This window comes from Barbus barbus, assembly GCF_936440315.1.
Source record: "Barbus barbus genome assembly, chromosome: 23".
Taxonomy (NCBI): Eukaryota; Metazoa; Chordata; class Actinopteri; order Cypriniformes; family Cyprinidae; genus Barbus; species Barbus barbus.
Window position 1 is genome coordinate 13,637,902 of NC_136751.1, and position 15,030 is coordinate 13,652,931.

Consider the following 15,030-nt stretch of genomic DNA (forward strand, 5'->3'; position numbering starts at 1 on the left):
AAAATCACAATTTTCCATTGGACCAATGTAAATATATATTTTGAACGAATTGCACTGATGTTTCACTTTTTTCAGTGTAGGTTGGTTTCAAGTGTGATAAAGTATTAACCTTTTACCATCAATCACCACACATTTTATTTTGAAAGTGCTGCAAAAATCGCAAGCCTGGACTACTTAATCATCTGTGGTTCTCACCTTTAAACCCTGGACAGATGTGGATGCCTCTCTCTCGCTGTATGTCTGTCTCATAGGCATGGGCAGGCAGTTCGCTATGCAGTGCTTTTCTGCTGCATTGATGCGTAAAGTGTCCAGAGTTTAGCGCTCCTCACTGTGTACAGTGCATATTAAAGTTCCTCAGTGGCTCTGCAGACCCCTGACTCTCTCGGCCCTGCTTTCTCGCTTTTTGTTTCTTACCTGATTACAATTTAATCAGCATGACGGGTAAAAGCTAAAGGGAATATGAAGTTACACTGTACTTTATCATGAATTTTTTCCTCATGAGTGCACTTATTGAATTATGTGAACCCACACAAAATGTATGTCATACTCAACTTAATCCACCCAAGCTGAGGCACACAATGAATTAAACTATATTCTACAATATCAGATTAAGTCAACACCTGAAGTCTGAGATAGCACGCACATGTACTGTAAGAAAAAAAAATCAGTAGAGAACACAGAAAAACAGAAAGGGTACTGCAAAATTTTCTGCTTGGAGGATATCCGTTAAAGGTGCAGCAAGCGATTTTTGAGAAACGCTGTTGATATTTGAAAAATATTAGACCCTATACCCAAAAGGATCACACCCCTAACTTGGTAGCTGTGCCCCTCACACTTACAAAAATGCTATGCATCAAAGTCTTTTATTATATATCTTTAGATGTGATTTAGTGTGTTAGTAAACATCAAAACAAGTGTGGTTGACAAAAGAGTATTAAAACATGATGGTTTTTTGTTTGTTTGTTTGCTTGTTTTTTGAAGCACACTACAGGTACACATTCAATGAAATCAATTCTCTGTCAATTCTCTTCTTTTTCATAAGGGTAATAACAGAATTTGTGAATTTTTGTCTCCACAGAGATCGTCAGAGCCATGACTTACGTGATAAACCAAGGCATGTCCATGTACTGGGGGACCTCACGATGGACAGCTATGGAAATAATGGGAAGTAACATTTTTCTAAACAGCATTTGTAATGCCAGAATTCAACATCACCCTAGAGGGCACAGCATTTCACTAGAATTCAAATGTATCACTTACATGATATGGCAGTATTACTGATCACTGACTTTCTATAGGTCTGAACTCAGGAGCAAACCGTGTTTGTAGAGACAACAAAGTACCCTCTTTTATCGCAGCTCCTCTATAGTGTATACTGGCCACATCACATATTTTTAGCCCTTGATGGAAGTCAGTGTTTTGCAGTACTGTATGTTGCTGTAATTGCAGTGTAGCACAAAGCAAGTTGGCCCAAACTGATATGTTGTAATTAAGCACTGACATTATTAATTCATGGGCGATAAATGGAGGCTTGATCAGGGTTTTTACAGAGAGGACACACAGTGATGACCTGTAATTTGTGTGACTGTGATAATACCATGTTCTGGTGTCACGCCATCCCACGTAAACACACCCCCACAACTGGAACTTGTGTTCACAGCCTGAAATGAGCTCTGTACATGCATATGAGAACAAGGATTAAATGGGGTTATCATCGGTCGTGTGATATTAATATAGACTGTATAGAGGGGAGACCAGGACTAGCTGTCACTTTTATTACAGTCAGTATTTCTCAGGGTATACTAAATGTCAGTTTCTATAGGTACATACCTAAAGACCTGACAACAGAAAAGCTATCGAACAGTTCCATCATTATTATAGAAAAAGACTGGTTCTATTTGGGTGGCCTTCAGACTGGTCTGACTTGGGTTGCTATATCTTTTCTAACTGATTGGACTTATGATTGTCATTAAATAGATGATCAAAACTATTGTCAAAACTAAGTCCCATTGACTTTCACCTCTTTTGTACAATAAGACTTCTAATGTGTGCTGTCTATCACTCTTAAAGCTTAATGAATATCCTAGGACTACATGATAAAATCATGCATACTAAGCAGCATACTAAAACATGTTATCCATATGCTAAACATGCCAGCAACATGCTATCAATATGCTAGACACAGGTTAGCAACATGCTAATCATGCTAAAACATGCTAGCAATGTGTTAAATCATGCTAGCAATGTGTTAAATCATGCAAGCAATGTGCTAAATCATCTGTCCAATCTATCTAAACATTCAAACTTCAAGCTTTTAAAACTGCTTCAAACGTTCAGGCTAGGCTTTTCCAAGCCAACTTCTAAGTTTGTTCACAAACTTTACTCATCTAATTTTAAATTGAAATAATATTTCACAATATTACTGTTTTTACTGTATTTTTGATCAAACAAATGCAGCTTTGTTGAGCAAAGAGACTTCTTTCAAAAGTATCTTATAGACCAACATTTTTGAACAGTAGCCTACTGTATACGAGAACACATTTTTTAACCTTTCAGTCTTGTCTTGTGGTTTTATTGTTCACTCTCTACCTATCAGCTATAATGAAAATGTGAACTTTCAAACTGAAGGACAGAAATAAGTATTTTAAACCAACATAAGCTCACGAAAACAAGCATTTCTACAAATATTTTATACTAAACCAGCAAGTGTAATATCTGCAGTATCTGATGGTCGATTGGACAAATTATAAGAATGTGTAGGTCATATATTGAAATTCTAGCTATTACAAATATACTGTACATACTTTATATATTTTGATATGAAAGTGTAATGTAAATATTATTTTCTCTTTCTAGGAAGCATATTCTGTAGCGAGGCAGTTTAATCTGATTCCTCCAGTGTGTGAGCAGGCAGAGTATCATCTCTTCCAGAGGGAGAAGGTCGAGGTGCAGCTGCCTGAGCTCTACCATAAGATAGGTAGGTGTCAGTCATCAATCATCATTTACTCACTCAATCTCAGTGAATATGATACTGTCAAATTTAGAGAATTCATCAGCGAGAGCATATAGCAGCTGCTTATCTTGGTCATAAATATTACCTTGATTCTGTTGGGGACTGTAGGTGTGGGCGCCATGACATGGTCTCCTTTGGCCTGTGGGATCATCACTGGAAAGTATGAAAACGGTATCCCAGAATCCTCCAGGGCAGCTATGAAGGTACCAAGTTAAAGGCAAATTTAATCATAATTTGCTAGAGGTTTCTATAAACTTACTGCTGCATATACATGATGACAATTCAAATATTTATTTTCTGCCATGTATCTCCCTACCTTACTCTACTCGTCTACTTTTCTTGTCTTTTTGACTTGAAGTCATACCAGTGGCTGAAAGACAAGATAGTCAGTGATGACGGACGAAAGCAGCAGGCAAAGCTGAAAGAACTCGGTCATATTGCTGAGAAGTTGGGCTGCACTTTGCCTCAGCTGGCCGTAGGTAAGAAATATCCCATTGACACTTTTACAGAGTAGTCTTACCAGTCAGTCGAGGCTTTTGAGCTAGCAGAGCTCATGCAGTTTTTGGTTCTTGTTCTTAAATCATTGCTGAAGAGGTGTTGTAAAGAATTTGCTGCACTGACACAACCAAGAAGATGCACAAATATATATTTAAAAAAACGCTGTTTGTTAGTATTTCTTGTGAGCATTCCTGATTGCAATAGGTAAAACATGTTTATTCCATGTTTTTTAAGAGCCCGCCAAAATCTTTCACTGACAAAATCTCCTATTGTATTTACAGTACAGTTCAAAATTTGGGGTCAGTAATTAACTGCTTGTTTGTTTGTTTGATTGATTGAGTTGAATGGTTTTATTCAGCCAGGACACATCAAATTACTCAAAAGTGACAGCAAAGACATTTATAATTGTAGGAGCCATTTTAAAGCAATGTGTGTTTTGTCCATGGGGGAGCATTGTGACACTTTTGTATATTAAGTTACGAAAGATTTTCAAATAAATGTTGAATTTTCTATTTCTCTCAAATAATCCTTAAAATAAGCACAATAAGCATCACACAACTGCTTTCTAAATGAGGAATAACACGACCCTGAAGACTGCAAGGCTGGAAATTCAGCTTTGTCATCACAAGAATAAATGACATTTTAAAATATTAAAAGAATACACAAATATTTTAAATTGTAATAATCACTGTGTTTTTGATAAAATGTATAGCATTGTTGAGCATAATAGACAAAAACCCAAACTTTTAAAAGGTAATGTTTATATAATCAGTACTCATGGGAAATACTTTTGAATGGCCATACATGAAGAAATATGATTTTTAACCACATAATGGTGTAGTAACAGTATCTACCAGCAGAGGCTACTGCTTATGCTGGCCAACCAAACACAACCATAATACTACAATTCAGACTTACTTTTAGTTCCATTTTGCCACCTAAAGTCCACAACTTGTAATCTGCTGAGTATATTGTTTTAAAGACTTCTTTTTTCAATTTTTCTTTCCAGCCTGGTGTCTGCGGAACGAGGGAGTGAGCTCAGTACTACTAGGAACCTCAAATGCAGAGCAGTTAACTGAAAACCTGGGAGCCATACAGGTAAGGAAATTAATTGACTTTCTATGCATCTATTCATTTCCAGAAGTTCCCTGACTAACTTCTTTGCACATTCAGGTTCTTCCAAAGATGACATCCCACGTGGTCTCAGACATTGATCATATACTTGGGAACAGGCCATACAGTAAGAAGGACTATCGGTCCTAGGGGCTCTGGACACAGGCTCAGGGTGAAGAGAGATATGTATGTAGCAGTGTTCGTGCCCTAGTGGTTCCTGCTCCGAATCTGTTTTCATCATCATTCAGACCTCTCTCTGAAGCCTTAGAGTGCCGTCCTCCATAACCTTTACCTGCATCCCCTCTGTTTCTGCTAGTGTGCCTTTGCACCCAAACACAGCAAGAATCCCCTTGACTGGTGTCCAGGTGTCACCTTGTTTTACGGCACCTTGCAGGAGAGCTTCACTCACAAATGTGATCTATGAACCTTATAAACACCCATGCTTGGCCTCTGCTCTCAAAACCATCAGCCACCGGGATGTCTGGCGGTACACAGAGTGGAGGAACAGAGCATGTTGCCCTCTTGTGTTCAAACGCAACAACTGCAAACCTGTTTCACAGACTGTAGAGCACAGACTCAGTGGAACATTGTGCGTTCACAAAGATTCGAGCTGTTTTGCCTGTGCAAGAATGCCTGTATTGATATTTTATGAGGGATATTTTAAAGAGATTATGCGTGTTTGCTTTATAATGTGAGCCAAAGGTACAAATAAGTAAATGCACACATCTGACTCATAGGAAATTACTTGAACGAGGGTAGCTTAAATCTATGAATACATGCTTACTGATCATGCAACTGTATTATAAACCGACCTCAATCGGTACTGCAGTCTAAATATATAGTATTAGAGTTGATCTGACATGCGTAGAATATATTATGCCAGCAGTCTAATGCGTTCATGGGAATGTTTGATTATAAATAAGTGACTTGTTTTTCCTTTTAGAAACAGTATAGAAGATATTCAGAGGAAAACAACTTAAAAGGATACCCTTGTGAAAAAGAAGTGTGTTAAATTGTATCGGATGTGCACTTTTAGTGTGCTTCCAATTTTAAAAGAATATATATATATATATATATATATATATATATATATATATATATATATAAACTGTATTTCTAGAAAACATAAAGTACACTTTCATGACCATGTTTCTTAATAGACTTTTTAAGTTTTAAGATGTCACATGAAAGGATTTACTTTAAAGTACATTTTTTAATCAGTTTGTTTTAATATGTCGTTGTGCTTTAAAAGAAGTACACTTATTTTATAAATACATATTATACATATTAAAGCACTGACTATAAGTTTAAATGTAGTGTGTTATTTGTAGTGTGTAGTGTTATTCCATTTAAAGTTACTTTATTTGAAATGTACTTCATCATTAAAAATGTGTATTTAGTACATATATATTTATATACATTATATATAGGTTTCAATGTAAATTACATGAAAGTATATTTTAGTTTACCATAAATGCTTGTCAGTACATTTGACAGTAGGCTAAACTGTAAAAAAAAAAAAAAAAAAAAAAAAAAAAAAGGTTGAGCGAACTTAAAAGTTTAAGGCAACCAGGTTCAAGCTGATTTTTTTCTCAACTTATTTTTTTAGGAAATTCCTCAAATTTTTGTTGTATAAACTTAAAACAAGAAGTTGAGAAAACTCAAAAATCTGCTGACGCTGGTTGCCTTAAACTTTTAAGTTTGCCCAACTTTCTTTTTTTTTTTTTTTTTACAGTGTACACTTTAACCACATTTCAAAGACAAAAGAAATAATTATGAAATGACAAATAAAGATGTACTGAAGTCCTGTTGAAGTGGATAAAAAAAAAAAAACACTCAAAAGTTTAGCTAACTGCATTTAATAAAAATTGAAGCTGTAATAAATTATCAATTTCCAAAAATATTACATTCAGTGTTCACTTAAGTATATTCTTATATTCTTAGGTGTATTATTTCCATAATAAGAACTCTTTTTAAAAGTATTATGAAGTCTTCTTTTTCACAAGGGTAGTTCATCCAAAAAAATAAAAAATTCTGTCTTCGCTTAAAAAATAAATAAATAAATGAAAGTCATTGGGTCACTTGTTGTTTCTGACCCAATATACCTTCACTGTATGGGCAAAAACATTGTAAACTGATGTATAAAGATATGCTAAAAAAAGAAACATAACTGAGGATCAGTGAATGGCGAGTTTTCATTTAGAGGTGGACTGTCCCTTTTAAGAATCAAGGAGCTCCCAATATGCATGGCAGCATTTAGATATAATGGGAGCAAATCTGATTTACTGTTTGCCGGTGCCTCATGTTTGATTTCATAGCTCTTGCTCGCCCTACTTGAAAGCCATACTTTATCATGCCCTAGATATTTTAAACACAGATGAGCTGCTTTACCCTGTAGTATTTCAATTCTCAGAATGTTTAGATGAGTTGGAATTTGGCTTGAGCAAACAAGATGGTTCTGTTTAGAAAAAAATGAAGTGTGAAACTTCAAAGAAACACAGAAGGCTTTATGAGATCCTTGTGTACATAGTGTTACCTTTAGTCTCCCTGCGGAGTGCCTTGATTCTCACCTGCATGAACATTAGGGCTTACCCATTCTTCCTTGGGTCCATGAGTGTAATACTGTGAGCTTTTCTCAAATGTAAATGATGTCTTTTACAAAAACGAAGAAATCACACCACACGGTGACTATTGTTTTCTAAAGTTTGTAACATTGTTTCTGGGAAAAGAGGAGCTGTTGGACACACAGGCTGTTCCGAATCTCTGCATCAGGGTCTTTTATCATATCATGCATCTCTCTCCCTGTATGGCAGCAGTGTACTTCTGTAAATATAAATATGTAAACAGTACATAGAGGTAGATTATATGCTTGAAATAAAAATGCATAAGGCCAGTAAACCCATGCGTGTTTCCTTATTTGGAATATAATATTACATGTGTAATATACCAGTGAGCAGTGTAATATAGGGGGGGCACTTCAAGAAGTTTTTTTTTTTTTTTTTTTTTTTCCTCTCTCTCTCTATCCCCCATTCTCTTTTTTTTTCTCTCTCTCTCCCCCTCCTCTGTTGACTTTATCCACAATATATTTTTTTTTTGTTTGTTTTGTTTTCTAATTCCTTTTTTTTATTATTATTATTATTATTATCATTATAATTATTATTATTTTTTTATTTTTATTATTATTATTATTTATTTATTTTATTTTTTTTCTTTCTCTCTCTTGTTTTCTCTGTCCCCTGGTCTTGTCGGTCATAGTATGGTTAAATAAAAGGGTATATAAAATTTAATTAATTAATTAATTAAAATAAATAAATAAATATATATAAAAAAATATATATAAAAAAAAAAAAAGGCTGTGAATGATGATAGCATAGCTACACATACGTACTGTCATGTGTTATCTGTGTTACTGACAGGCCGGGAAAAAAAAAAAAAAGAAGGGGAACCCATTTATAGGGGCATTCCAAATAAAGATTAATCCCCATTCACTAAGGTCCCTTTCACAAGTCCATTCGAAAAGTGAACACGTGATGGTCAGGAACTTAGTAACTGTTCATGGTCATGTGACCCAGTCTTTATGATTCATTTCAAAGTTAGATAGCAGGAGAGTCTGAATTCACATGTAAACAATAATACAATAATTCTGGTGTAAACTAACTTAAAATTAAATAAAAATACATTTTTCATGAATTTCATGTCAAGTTTAAAGCCTAACGGGTAGGAAATGTGTTTAGTAGTAGATAGCATCAGGTAAATGTGATTACCTGCAGGATCCAAAGAAGAGACTTTAAGTTTTATAAAGTATGTATAAACATTTTCAAATTTTAAATATTTTGAAAACTTGATTATAAAATGTGTATTTTTTTGCATTAATATTCACAGCAATAAAAAAGATCCTATTGCAAGAACAGCTAATGGAGTGATGGATGCTTATGAGGAAATGACATTGTATTTCATTGCTCTCTTCGCCAAGTGCATTCCAATGAATAAAACTGAAAATATACACATAGCCTTAATGTATAGTAAATTAAAGTCGAAACTACTGTTGTTGTTTTTTTTTATTACATTTGATTAATTTTCTTGCATTTGCATCTTGTTCTATTGTAATTATTTGTCTTACTGGTATCAGAAAAGCTATTATTTACAGGAGAAGTAACTATGTTGTATCCTTAGAATATTTTTTTTACTGATATCTAACACATTATCCTCCACATTCCTTATATTAAAATATAATAATATGACAAAATACATGAGTAAAGAGTCTTTTATTGGTACAAAACAAAAACGAGAAGACCAGACAAAAAAAAGGACTTAACCAATCATGAATTTCATGAAACTTTAACAGATGAAATGATAAACGCCCTCCTAAAAGATGCCCCCACCCCCAATCCCATAATCCTCTCATTTGTTTGTTCCTCAATCTTCTCCTCCTAATGCAATCAGTCTTTTATTTGGACCCCGTGGAGAGCAGGGCGATCAGACCTGAAGAGGCACTAATGGACAGAATGTAGTTCCTGTGACAAACATATAAAGTAAATGTTAGACATCTGGACCAATCAGTAGGCTTCAACAGACACAAAGATTAAATATTACAGTAAATTTACACTGTTGGATTGAAGCTCTTCAGCAAGAAGAAAGAGGCAATGATGACAATCAAGAGGAACAGAGTGTTGTTGTAAAAGATGGAAAAAGTGGTGGCCTCGTAATCAGCAACCTCATTCTTCTTCCACAGGATCCTACAACAAAGACTCGCTGTTAGCAACAGAGAACTTCCAAAATAAGCATGTTCTGAGGCATATTTAAGCAGATCAATCATTGTTACCAGTGTTGTCATTTTTATCTAAAACAAAAACTATTAAAAATAAAAACAAATCGGTAACTGAAATTTAAAAAATTACACAAGACTAAAAACAAAAACTGCTGCTTTGAGTACTAGAACTGAAATAAACTCAAATTAAAGTACTAGAATTACTAAAAGTGAAATAAAAAGAAAAAGAAATAAACCAAAACTATATAAAAATATAAAAAACTAAGAATACTAAAAATAAAGGCTATTTAAAGTAATGAACACAATACTATATATACACCTCTCGTCCTTCTCTTTGCGGGACATTTTGCGGTTGTCGGCCTCAGAGAGCTTGCGGGTCACTTCCTTGGACACGGCGTCTTCACGTTTCTGAGCGACCCTGAAAGTCAAGTACAAGATTATTAACTCAGTCTTCAAGTAAAGCTGACAAAAGCTAAAAGAGTCTCAGAAAACAGAGAAAAAAGAATACATTGAAACAATGTGTGAGGTTTCATTTAGATATTCTTACTTGTGCTTGAGGACAAATTTGACGTTCTTGTAAGCAAAGGCAACCAGGTAGGTGCTGACTAAAGTCATGACTCCATACAGCACTGCAGACTGGACCAGATCCATATGCCAGATCCTCCAAAACAGCCCTGTTACACAACAATACATATGCAAGAACCAGGTCAGAACAAAATCATTTTAAAGACAATTTATTCACAATGAATAAGTGAAAGAATAACAGTCAGGTCAACAAATAAAGTGTTGCATAAACGCTTTAAGTGAGAATCTACTTAACGTTAACGTTACTTAGCTACACTTTAGAATAGAATAGAATAGAATAGAATAGAATAGAATAGAATAGAACAGGGTAGGTAGCTCACTTTTGAGGATCAACCTATACTTCAGGAGGAATGCTGAGAGTCTCATTAGCTGGAACAGATAAGGAACTTACAGATGGGGATAGCGGACACGATTAGCGCATTGCCGTAGAACAGCGCCGTAGATTTCGCTGACAGGTTCCTGCTGAAGTCCTGCAGGAGAAGATCCTCCTCTGACTGCTGTTTGCTGCCGCCTTTGGGTGCCATGTCTCTGGGCTGCGCTCCTCTGCGATTCCTGGCTTGAGAGAAAGAGACAGACACGTATGTGATCCGAATGGATGAAGCGCTTACGCCGCGTCAGCACATACAGTGACGTAGAATTGATGCGCTCAGGGGCAGAGGTCAAGGAGTCTCGCGGAGCTGCTGCCGTCTAGTGTACGGGAGGAGAACCCGCATTTGCAGCATTAGTTTACCCCGTAATTCAATTTCGATCATAATTTACTCACTTATGTTGTTGTTGTTTTTTCCTTTTTGCCATACAAGCTGTAGTAACTGAGTCTTGTCAAACTAAAAAACAATAACAGCAACAAAAAACTATAAGTTGCCCTATAAGTTTGATAAAATGTATGTTTTATTAATAAACATATATATATATATATATATATATATATATATGTGTGTGTGTGTGTGTGTGTGTGTGTGTGCGCGCGCATGTTTATGTGGTTTATGAGGACACAAATTTGTATAATGACATGGGTATGACAGAGGTATTACAATATGAAGGTGGTTTATGAGGACACTGCCTATGTCCCCGTAATTCAAAAGGCTTAAAAAACATACTAAATGGTGTTTTTTTGAAAATCTAAAACTGCACAATGTCTCCTGTGAGGGCTAAGTTTAGGTGTAGGGTTGGTGTAGGGCAATAGCTCACACAGTTTGTTCAGTATAAAAACCATTACGCCTATGGAGAGTCCCCATAAACCACAAAAACCAACATGTGTGTGTGTGTGTGTGTGTGTGTGTGTGTGTGTGTGTGTGTATTAATGATCTCTATGAAGAATTTCAGTCAGGTTTCGGACAGGTAGGATCTAAACCATCTTAAAGCCTGATCTTGAATACCAGTATAGTTTTGTAATCGATCATGGTCTGATGACTTACTTCTTGCTTCAGACCAAGGCTGCATCTCATTGCTAGTATTACTTGATCTTAGTGCGGCGTTCGACACTATAGACCATGATATACTCATAGATCGATTACAAAACTATACTGGTATTCAAGGGCAGGCTTTAAGATGGTTTAGATCCTACCTGTCCGATCGCTACCACTTTGTTCATTTAAATGGGGAGTCATCTCAATTATCACCAGTAAAGTATGGAGTACTACAAGGATCTGTCCTAGGTCCTCTGCTATTTTCAATATACATGTTGCCTCTTGGTAATATTATTAGAAAATACGGGATTAGTTTTCGCTGTTATGCTGATGATACTCAACTATATATCTCAACAACACCAGATGAATCTTCTAAACTATCTAAGCTAATAGATTGTGTAAAAAATGTAAAAGATTGGATGACCAATAATTTCCTCCTATTAAATTCAGATAAGACAGAGATATTACTTATTGGACCAAAAAAAAAACAGTACACAGAATCTCTTGGATTACAATTTGCAACTAGGCGGATGTACTGTTACATCCTCTAAAGTCAAAAATCTGGGTGTTATATTAGACAGCAACTTGTCCTTTGAATATTTCCCATGTTACAAAACCAGCATTCTTCCATCTTAGAAACATTGCCAAGCTTCGAAACATGCTACCTGTTTCTGATGCAGAAAAGCTAGTTCATGCATTCATGACCTTTAGACTGGACTATTGTAATGCACTGTTAGGTGGTTGTCCTGCATCTTCAATAAACAAGCTACAGATAGTCCAAAATGCAGCGGCTAGAGTTCTTACCAGATCAAGAAAATATCATCATATTACCCCAATTTTACAGTCTCTGCACTGGCTACCTATTCAGTTCCGTATCATTTACCAATATTATTACTTGCCTATAAGGCCCTAAATGGTTTAGCTCCTGCGTACCTAACTTGTCTTCTATCACGCTACAATCCAACCTGCTCCCTAAGGTCGCAAAACTCTGGACTTTTGATAGTACCTAGGATAGCAAAGTCCACTAAAGGAGGTAGAGCTTTTTCAAACAATTATTCATCCTGTGGTAACTAGGAATGACAGAAGCTTCAGTCTGGATCCAACCCTTAAATGATCTGAGATGACCGAACACCTGAGGAAAGATAATGCCAACCCCTCAGATGATGCCAACGCTCAGACAACATACAAAATTACCAAATTTTGCCATAAGTTAAATATATTAAGGTTCTGCAATATATAAATATATTGTGGAAATTTAATTTCCTGTAGAGCTGTAAAATAGAGATAGTAGAGATAGTAAAAAGCGCTATACAAATAAACTTGAACTTGAATATAATAAAAAATACATTTTATAAACATACATACATATATATATATATATATATATATATATATATATATATATACGCATGTAAGCTCAATAGAAACCATCACAGAAATTCTAATGGTTTCCATTAAAATACCATTATAAACCATTAGCTTTTTCCAGTAAAACCATTGCAAAATTCCTCTTTGTTGTGTGTTTTGGGCATTTTTCCAATAGGATTTAATATCCCACCAATAGAATCCATCACATACCAGTAGTCACCATTATAGTTTCCATTAAAACCAATACAATTCCCATTAGAACCATTAAATCCATTACATTTTCTATTGTGTTTTGGGCAGGGTTTTATTGTTTTTTACAGCAGGGATATTCGTTGACCACTAGATGGAGACACATATTAAAGTTTACGGAAAAGTTAAAGAACGTTTGATTATGGTAATGAGCATATACATACATATATACACATATATACATGTATACATATATACATACATACATACACACACACACAAACGCACACATATATACATATATATGGTAATGAGACCATGTAATTCCTTTGTCATTATCTTAGTAGGATAAGTATTAGCCTACATGACATTAGTTCAGATTAATCTGAATTAGTTCATTAACTCAGAAATCGTGCCCTAAACAAATCACTTATTAGATGCTAGCCTATATTAGCTAATTAATATGACACATTTAACATTCATTTTGTTTTATGAGGCTATATCTCAAATTACATAATGTTTTTGTTTGATTGTTTTTTTAGTCTGAACTGTTTTAATGAATTAATGCGCCTTTATTAAATAGTAAACATGTATTATTTGGAAGAATTTAAGAGAATACAAATATTAGGATTATGTCCTAAACTATAGGCTATATTAATTCTTGCTTAAATTTTTTTAATTTAAAAGGCTCAAATTGTTTCACAAATGAGTAGGCATAGGTGTATATGTTCATTAGATCGGTTCTATATTTGTTGTTAAGTGCTCTAAACAGGCAAGTTTCAGTCTTGCTTTACCTCATTTGTTGTGAATTGATACACTGCAGATTAAATTTTAATTTTTTTAAAAACCTGATCCTAACTTTTCCTGCCCAGGACAGGCTGTAAAAAAAAAAAAAAAAAATGTGACACTGACAGGTTTTCAAGTATTGTCTGAAATTTAATTCATAATACAACAAAGGTAGACTTTTATTGCTGAATCACAATGTAGAAAGGCTTACTGAGACAATGGTGTATCTCTGTCTACTTTTCTTTTTCAACTCAACAGCGACTGAAGTATCATTCGGTTTCTTTAGGGAAGAAACTCAGCCTGCCAGCCAACTAGCATAAATGTCTGAGAAAAGCAGATTTTTTTTTTTTTTTTATGTCTGAGACATCATATTTCTGTGAAGAGAAGTTTGGAACAGGTCATTTTTTATGGACACTGAGCTGAGATTTTAAGTACCCTGGAACTGGTGAATTGTTGTACTCTACATAGGAGATTAAATTACACTCTTTACCACCAAGTCACCGGATAACTTAATGACATTTACATAACGACAACTTTGAGCTTGGTTTGGAAAGCCAAAAGCACAGATGATAAAGTAATAATTGTGAGGAGAGAAAGAAATGAGAATGAAAGTGAATTGAGAACTAGCCGACAGTACATGGCATTGCTCAATGGTTGTAAATGATAAAGGAAAGCAGAAAGCACGAGGGAGACACTAGTCAGGGCAAAGTTCAGGTAAAGGCATCCTGGGTTTCCCCGGTCAACAAAGGGCAGTTATGAAATGGGTGTAGACCTCAGGGTTTGTTTCTTTATTTGACATCAGAATGATAGCAGCCTAGTCATGGCAGCTGGTTTGATCACATTTGCAACTCTTTCTAGAGAATGGGTGGATCCATTCAGTGGCAGCCAGTTATGCATGTGACGGTGCTTTGATCCGAAAGCACCTGACTTTAAGAGGTTGCATATGATGACTGTGCTGACAGCGTTGTGTATTTGTCAGTAGGGCTTGCTTGTTCTCTTGCCATTTTTAGATCTAGGGCGTATTTAAAATGGCAGGCATGGCAGGATTTATAAATGGTAGATTGCCAAATGCAACATTAATGAAAAAACAAGATTTGTAGTGAACAGGTTACGCTATTCAGAAAGACAGATGAAACCATCATGACTGTGCAAAAAGCAAAGAAATAGGAGATCAGAAAACTTGGTTGTGTCAGCCAGGGCTTGGTTGTGATGACAGAATTTTCATTTTTGGGTGAACTCCTTTACTAATCGTTACGCTCATGTGCTGGCTTAGTTAAGATGCATAATCGTGCACGTGCGTTTTG

General features: G+C 35.3%; 2 protein-coding genes across 5 annotated transcripts in view; one reads left to right on the forward strand and one right to left on the reverse strand.

The window, feature by feature from the left end:
• Window positions 1-4,774, forward strand: part of kcnab1a (potassium voltage-gated channel subfamily A regulatory beta subunit 1a) — a gene marked incomplete at both ends in the record, with an annotated part of 151,253 nt that extends 146,479 nt beyond the window's left edge. For all 4 annotated transcript variants that reach the window (XM_079374456.1, XM_079374457.1, XM_079374458.1 and 1 more), the window contains 6 exons: window positions 1,079-1,168; window positions 2,861-2,977; window positions 3,122-3,216; window positions 3,372-3,492; window positions 4,521-4,609; window positions 4,685-4,774. In XM_079374456.1, the coding sequence (XP_079230582.1) occupies window positions 1,079-1,168; window positions 2,861-2,977; window positions 3,122-3,216; window positions 3,372-3,492; window positions 4,521-4,609; window positions 4,685-4,774 (602 nt within the window). The remainder of the gene's footprint in view (window positions 1-1,078; window positions 1,169-2,860; window positions 2,978-3,121; window positions 3,217-3,371; window positions 3,493-4,520; window positions 4,610-4,684) is intronic.
• Window positions 4,775-8,872: 4,098 nt separating this feature from the next.
• LOC306843162 (translocon-associated protein subunit gamma) lies at window positions 8,873-10,625 on the reverse strand. Its single transcript, XM_079374462.1, has 5 exons — window positions 10,369-10,625; window positions 9,940-10,066; window positions 9,712-9,810; window positions 9,229-9,360; window positions 8,873-9,138 (listed from the first exon to the last, which is right to left on the reverse strand). Exons 1-5 carry the CDS (start codon window positions 10,499-10,501, stop codon window positions 9,072-9,074), a joined length of 558 nt encoding a protein of 185 aa, XP_079230588.1. The 5' UTR covers window positions 10,502-10,625; the 3' UTR covers window positions 8,873-9,071.
• Window positions 10,626-15,030: the final 4,405 nt, after the last annotated feature.